At 38.9% G+C, this 7,351-nt stretch overlaps 1 protein-coding gene across 2 annotated transcripts in view; it reads left to right on the top strand.

The window, feature by feature from the left end:
• Nucleotides 1-186: 186 nt before the first annotated feature.
• Nucleotides 187-7,351, top strand: part of ipo9 (importin 9) — a 39,634-nt gene continuing 32,469 nt past the window's right edge. For both annotated transcript variants that reach the window (XM_046874999.1, XM_046874998.1), the window contains exons 1-2: nt 187-435; nt 7,028-7,089. In XM_046874999.1, the coding sequence (XP_046730955.1) occupies nt 270-435; nt 7,028-7,089 (228 nt within the window). In that variant the 5' untranslated portion in view covers nt 187-269. The remainder of the gene's footprint in view (nt 436-7,027; nt 7,090-7,351) is intronic.

Genomic DNA, 7,351 nt, shown 5'->3' with positions numbered 1-7,351 from the left:
GATCAATGTAAATGATAATGACCCGATAACGAAGGTCGAAGGTAAGGGCCGACTCTGGTACGTCGACTGGAAAATAATGTGTATAATGTATACCATTTGATTTAATTTGATTTGATACCAGTAGGTGGCGGTAATGTTCCCCGAAGTCAGCTGCCAGGGTCAAGAAGAAGCAGTCAAACGGCGTCATTTACAATCTCCTCCTCCTTTCTGCATGGCGGGCACTGCTCGCGGATGAGTTTCTCCCTCGCATAGGAGAGGCTGCTAGAAATATGGCGGGTATGGGTGCTACGACTCCCGGCACCGTTTCGGCCGCAGGTCCGGTTCAGCAGGGACTTAAGGAGGCCTTAATAGAAACGCTGACGGCGATCCTGTCACCGGTTCAAGAAGTACGCGCCGCCGCAGAGGAGCAGATTAAAGTTTTGGAGGTGACGGAAGGTAAAACCGTGCTAGTTTTAGCTAAGTTTCCTTTACTTGCCGTTAGCACGGATGCTTTAAACAGAAGGGGGAGCAGAGGCACCGGCCTGCGCCGTGACACGCGGATCGCTGCTGCATTAACCACTTAACTGTTATTATTTCTATCAGTCCATGTGGCTTCATGTTTACACAAGCATGCTTTAAAATATTTGTTTGGCTGAGTTGCTGTCAAGCTCTAGACATATCTCAAGTTAGACCTAGCCTTTGTAAGCCATGTGCAGCGTGCCGGGTGTCCACATACTTTCATTTGAGGTTGAAATAAAAAAAAAAAAGACACGAATAAAAACTCTGCTGTAAAGTTGATATAAAAAGTCTCTGCTATAATAGTTAACAAACTGTAGAAATGGGGTGTATTTTTTATACATACTTTGACAGGCTTCTTTTTTAACCTACGGTAGCATCCTCATGATAGAGATTACAGTTCTGCCTTAAGCAGCAGATAAATATATATTGTAGTGAATAATGCATATGGATCAAATCTGTTTATCGAACCCCATAAAAGTAGTTTTTTTTTTGTTGTTTTTTAAACCTGCAACCCACATTTTTAGTTTGTTATTCAGGCAAGGCACCTTATCAGAATTGCCTGATGTGACAAAGTGTAAAACTGCATCCTATAATAATGTATACACGGTACACACTGGCTGAGCATCATATAATACCTACGTATAAGGAAAGCGAGAATTTCACTAATTTGCTTAGAAAAAAATCTTTAAAATGTCTATTTCACCAATATCCTCGTAAATTCATAAAGATTGTACGTGGATATATATATATGCAAAACACACCAGGGGTCTTATTTATAAACTTTCCTTTGCGTGGAAAATGGCATACGCACGTTTCCAACCCTGTTTTGTGCGTCCGCCACTTTCCAGCAAAGGTTGTGATTTCTAAAAATACGCAGGGCTCAGTTTACTTACACAGGTGCGCACATTCTCCCATTAAGAGTTTTTCTGGAGACACAGAAGGCCAGAAGGGGAATTGGCGACACATACGCGAAGTGGTGAACTAAAGCCAGATTGTAGGAAGTAAATATGAGAAGAATGGTTGTGTTGATGCCTCACACACATTTAACTTCAATCCATATCATACATTAGATCCATGTTATCATGAAGATTGAAGTCCAGCTGTGCTATTTGGGCTTGTACTGAGTTATATTTCATGAACACCCTGTAAAATCCAACTCTTAAATCCAAATTCATTCTAAATATTTATTCAGCGATGTCTCACCATCACAAATGTCCGCTACAGGAGAAGGAGACGACCATTAGATAACTGCAGAACGCAGGACAGTAAACCCCGTTGTACGAGCATAATTCGTTCTTGAAAATTGCTTGCATGTCCATTTGCTCGTACGTTCGAACTGATTTTCCCCATAGGAATGAATGTAAAAGTGATTTAATCCGTCCCGAGATCTCATTCGATCGCTTATTTCTGCACTTAAAAAGTATTTGTAGCCTATTTTAAGAAACAAATACACCGCAAATTACCGTAAACATAATTTAACACTTACTTATGTGGTAGTGGTTGATTGCGAGCGTGGGTTTGCTCGTGCCTTCGAAATTTGCTCGTGAAACAGGGTAAAATTGTGCGAGCGAGTTTGCTCGTACTATAGGTTGCTCGTACAACGGGGTTTTACTGTATAAATAACTAAATATTTTCCTTAAATACTGTTCATATCATCAAATGCCAAATTCTGAAAATACAGTCATTAAGCGCTCACACAATCGTTATTATTTGTGTCCTAACTATAATTGTGTTTAACAAATAAAGTTTAACTCCAGGAAACAAAAGCTGATTTTGGAACTCTGAAAATAGAACTTATTAGAGACAGGATTGTCAAATATCTGCAACTGCATGCAAACTTGACATTAGAAAAAGCCTGATTATTGCCAGTCAGAGCAAAACAGCAGGCTGAACTTATTTAGGAGGAGGATGAAGACCTAATGTTAGAAGCTGTACAAAAAGAGAAATACAGTCTGAATTCATCTAAAAGGGCGAACAAGCCTGAAAAGGGAACTAATTGGACACGTTTCCAGAACAGAGGTAAAGATAAATGGAAGAAATCACGCCGTATAAGATGTGGCGAAGCACCATACCATGTAAAGCAGTGGTCTTCAACCCCCGATGACCCAATGTTTTATTTTGGAAAATTACCGGATTCTCTCAGCCACATCTGTCTATGACTTGCATGTCATGATGCCTCAGTCACATGTCTTACTTACATCCGCAACCTTCTTAAAGGGGCTGCTCCGGCCGCTAACACATAATACATTACCGCTAAATTAATACCCCAATCTATCAAAATGAACAAAAAAACAACACAGTGGATTTCCGTTTATTATATTTTAAAAATAACAGTTTTTATGCCGGTCGTATCATTTTATTTTGTTACATTTATCCGCCACACCTTAAAGGCTGGTCCGTGAAAATATTGTCCGATAATAAACCGGTTCGTGGTGCAAAAAAGGACCACTGATGTAAAGGATCTCTGCCCAGCCAAAATTGCTGTGTGTCACCAATGCAATAGGACAGGCCACTACATGAATCAATGCGATTCAAAGACTGTGATTCAGAAGATTAAAGAGGACTGTGATTCAGACAAAGGGCAAGCTTTCCTCTGAGCCATAGATTAAACAATACAAGGCGGGTGGGTTCTGATATGTTTCTACCACCATTTCTAAAAAATGACAAAAAAAAATATGCAAACACATTTATGGGGTCAAAAATGTCTTCACACCACTCTTGGGCAGACATGCCATTGAAATGATTAACCTCATTATAAGACAGGACAACATCACAGAAGGTTTGTGGCATGAGAAATAGGAAAGAGAAATATCCAGGACTCATCATAGGCTTTGGTGAGCTGAAAGAGGAATACAGTATCAAGTTACAACTCAGTGCACCACTGTATTCGGTAAATGTAGCAAGACAGATCCCAGTACCTTTTAATGAATAAAGTCAAGGAAGCACTTTACAGGATGGAGAAGATCGACATTATCAAGAAGTTTGAGAGACACTGTGACTGGTGTTCTGGGATGGTTCCATTTCTTAAGCCTTACAACACAATGATACTGAGATCTGTGTCGATCTAACGAAAGATCGACACAGTTTAGAAGTTAGATGTTAGATGTTAGAAGTTTTTTATGGTCAGTGGCTCACACACTAGGCCAGTTAGGCAGATCTTCAGAAAGCTAGATGTTAAATTCAGGATTTTGGCAAATCCGTTTGGCTGAAGGGTCACAACAGTTGACTACCTTCTTCTAATGTGTGTTTGAGGTGCGCAGCTTTCTGGGAATGATGAACGTTCATTCCAGACCTAGCTGAGAAACAAAGCCATTGTATGACCTCCTCTCACAGTCATTAGAAATACTGAGGAATTAGCTTTTCACACCACCAACTTTATCACTTTTTGACCCAAGTTAGGACACTTAGAACTGGAAGAAGTGATCTTACTAAAGATTAGTGACGCATGGAAACCCCTAGTATACACATCTAGAGCCTTAACTGAGCAGAGATATGCCCAGATAGAGAAGGGGACCCTAGCTCTGGTGTGGACATGTGAACGTTTCAGTTGTTACCTAATTGGAAAGCATTTTCTTCTCGAGACAGAATGTAAACCACTGCTAAGTTTACTAAGCACAAAACATCTGGATGACTTACCGAAAAATGAATTTAAAAAAAATTCAGAATGAGAGGAGATATTTCTGGGATTGAAAATGTTCCAGGTAAACAATTCGTAACACCCCATACGCTATTCAGATTGCCGTGTACAAATAATGTAATGGGTGTTGAATCAGCTCTAATGGAAGACACAAATATTTACCTTATTTGCCCAAATAAGAGAGAGCTTTCCAGCTTCAGTGCTGATTGGATGAAATTTGACGAGTTAAAGAAAGACCCCATATGCAGCCAAATATTGAGGTTCTAAGAACACAAATGGCCAAGAACAGTACAAGCCAATGACAAACTTAAACCTTTCTGGTTAGAAAGAAAAATCCTTGATGGACTGCTTTTACATGGAACAAGATTGATAATCCCTGATTATCCATTCTAATAACAGTCATCCTGCACACCAAAAGGACTCGAGAAATGTCGCCAAAGAGCAAGACAGTCCGTTTGGTTGCCTGGCCTGAGTACACAATTGTGAGCATTGGTGCAGGAATGTGATGAATGTAGAAAGGCATCTACTAGCTGTAGAACCACTACAACCAACAGATTTTCCTTCTTACCCATGGCAGAGAGCTGCTACTAAAAAGAACAAAAATGTATTGTCACTAATGTCGACTACTATTCAAGAGACATTGATGTAGCAAAATTGTCGTCAACTTCCTCAGCAGCCATAAAAGTACAACCAAAAGCTGTGTTTTCAAAAAACCGGTGAGCCTGAAATACTAATATCAGATAATGGACTACAGTACAGCAGTGCTGACTTCTGTGTGTTCTCGAAGGAGTATGACTTTAACTACATAACCAACCCGTGACACCCTCAAGGGAACGGTGAAGCTGAAATTGTGGTACAAATGGTCAGAAAGCTTCTGGGGAGGCTTCAGATCTGTTTAAAGCCCTACTTGCATATCGCTCTACACCACTTGAAAATGGCTACAGCCCAGCTGAATTGTCAATGGGCAGAAGGCTAAGAACAGGCCTACCAGTGCTGCTGTTACTTCTCACACCACAACTCCCAGGCCTTGAGGTAATTCTTCGTGCAAACCCCACATGAACAACTTGACGCAATAGACAGGCACTTAGTAAGAATGCACAAACCTGGGAAAGAAAACGAGCAAGAAATTAACTGGCCAGATATATTACATCAGCGGTCCCCAAACTTTTTTGCGCCACGGACCGGTTTAATGTCAGACAATATTTTTGCGGACAAATACAACAAAATAAAAAAATACAACCGCCATTAAAACTGTTATTTTCGAAATATAATAATAATAAACGTGAATTCTCTGTGTTGTTTTTTGTTCATTTTGCTAGATTGGGGGTTTCAATTTAGCGGTAATGTATTGTGTGTTACTGGCCGGAGCAGCCCCTTTAAGAAGGTAGCGGATGTAGGTACGACATGTGACCAAGCGAAGCATCTTGACATACATCAAAAGTGAGTCATAGACAGATGTGGCAGAGAGAATCCTCTAATTTTCCAAAATAAAACATTGTTTAGAATCAGATAGTAAATAAAACACATTTTATATATATATATATATTTTAATATATATATATATATATATATATATATATATATATATATATATATAGATGATAAAAAGAGAAAATTCTTACTTGAAGGGAAAATGTGACAGTGTTAATTTAAATATATTAAAATGTTAAGATGAAAGGAATATTCATGAAAATAAAAAGAAAGTCGAGTATGGTTAAAATATCTGTTTTTTCCAGAAACATGAAATACTGGGGTTTTCCCAATTTTCTCATTTGAAAAAAGGGAGAAAGTTGATTGGGGGATGACAATAGGAATCTTGCCCAGGGTTTCAAAACACGAAAAACGGCCCTGTTTATGCAGAATGTCAAGTCAAGAGGATTTTGTCATTTCAACCATATATAGCTGACACAGTACACAGTGAAATGAAACAACGTTCCTCATGAATCCTGGTGCTACATAAAATAACAGACCTACATAAAAGAAAACACAGCGCTAAGGACTAGTAAGTGTCCTCGCCACATAAAGTGCATTGTGTGCAACCTGGTGCAAACAGTGCAAAGACAGACAGTGCAAAGACAACAAAGACAGTGCAAGACAACACGACAGTGTAAGACAATAACACAAAATGGCACCGCCAGTAAATATGTTTAAATATGCAGGCAGAGCTGACTGCATGTATAGGGATATGTGTGTGTGGAAAAGCAGAGGATGTCAGGTGAAGGTTCACCAATCCAGGTTGTGTGCGTGGGTACCATACACTGCACCGTTTTTTCAGGGCTTCCACCTGGCCCACAAATGTGTGCATCTTAGTGTCTGAGAAGTTACATTTCTTTGCTCTTTTCTCATCTGTCACCATTATTCACCATAATGAAAAAACAATTGCATGCCAGGCTCATTAATATGGATCAGCATTCATGAGATGCTTTGCATTGATTATTAATGGCTAAAAGTGGGCATGTACACGTGGGATATGAGGCTGATTTACGTATGTACACTTACAGGTGATCTGTGAGTTATAAAGGAAATAAAGGGGTGGATGGGTAGGGGGATTTACACAAATCCTAGTTTTGTGTTATAATATTATAAAAAAAGTTGATAATTTTATAGTTTAAATAGTTTATAATCATAATAGCATAACATGCTCACTGTACCCACTGTATCACGATAAAAAAAAGGTTTCTGTTTAAAAGCCGCTCAAAACTTTAATATTAACCAGTAATATATTTGCTCTTACTCTTAATAACCTTGAAGCTTTAAATGAGTGGATTGTGACTGGGAAAGCCATTAGGCTAGAGCAGAGCTTTATTTTTTCACCAACTCATGGCAACTGTACCCGAGAGCGACACATATTTAATGAGTGGATACAAAACGTTTATTTTCTTTTGAATGTAGAGTTTGGAGTTCACCTTGCAGAGCTCACTGTCGATCCCCAGGGGGCGCTTGCGATTCGCCAGGTGAGTGATTTCTATTATTGTGTTATACAATGATGTATATGAAATATATTGTAATATATATTGTGTATGTGTGTGTGTGTGTGTGTGTGTGTGTATGTATATATATGTATGTATGTATATATGAAAATTGTAGAGTCACACTGAAGGCATCAAACTATGAATTAACACGTGGAATTATATACATAACAAAACAGTGAAACAACTGAAAATGTCATTTTGTAGGTTCTTCAAAGTAGCCACCTTTTGCTTTGATTACTGCTTT

Source organism: Silurus meridionalis, chromosome 19, assembly GCF_014805685.1.
Source record: "Silurus meridionalis isolate SWU-2019-XX chromosome 19, ASM1480568v1, whole genome shotgun sequence".
NCBI lineage: Eukaryota > Metazoa > Chordata > Actinopteri > Siluriformes > Siluridae > Silurus > Silurus meridionalis.
Note: the sequence above shows the minus strand (reverse complement) of the source record. Positions and strands in the feature narration are given on the sequence as shown.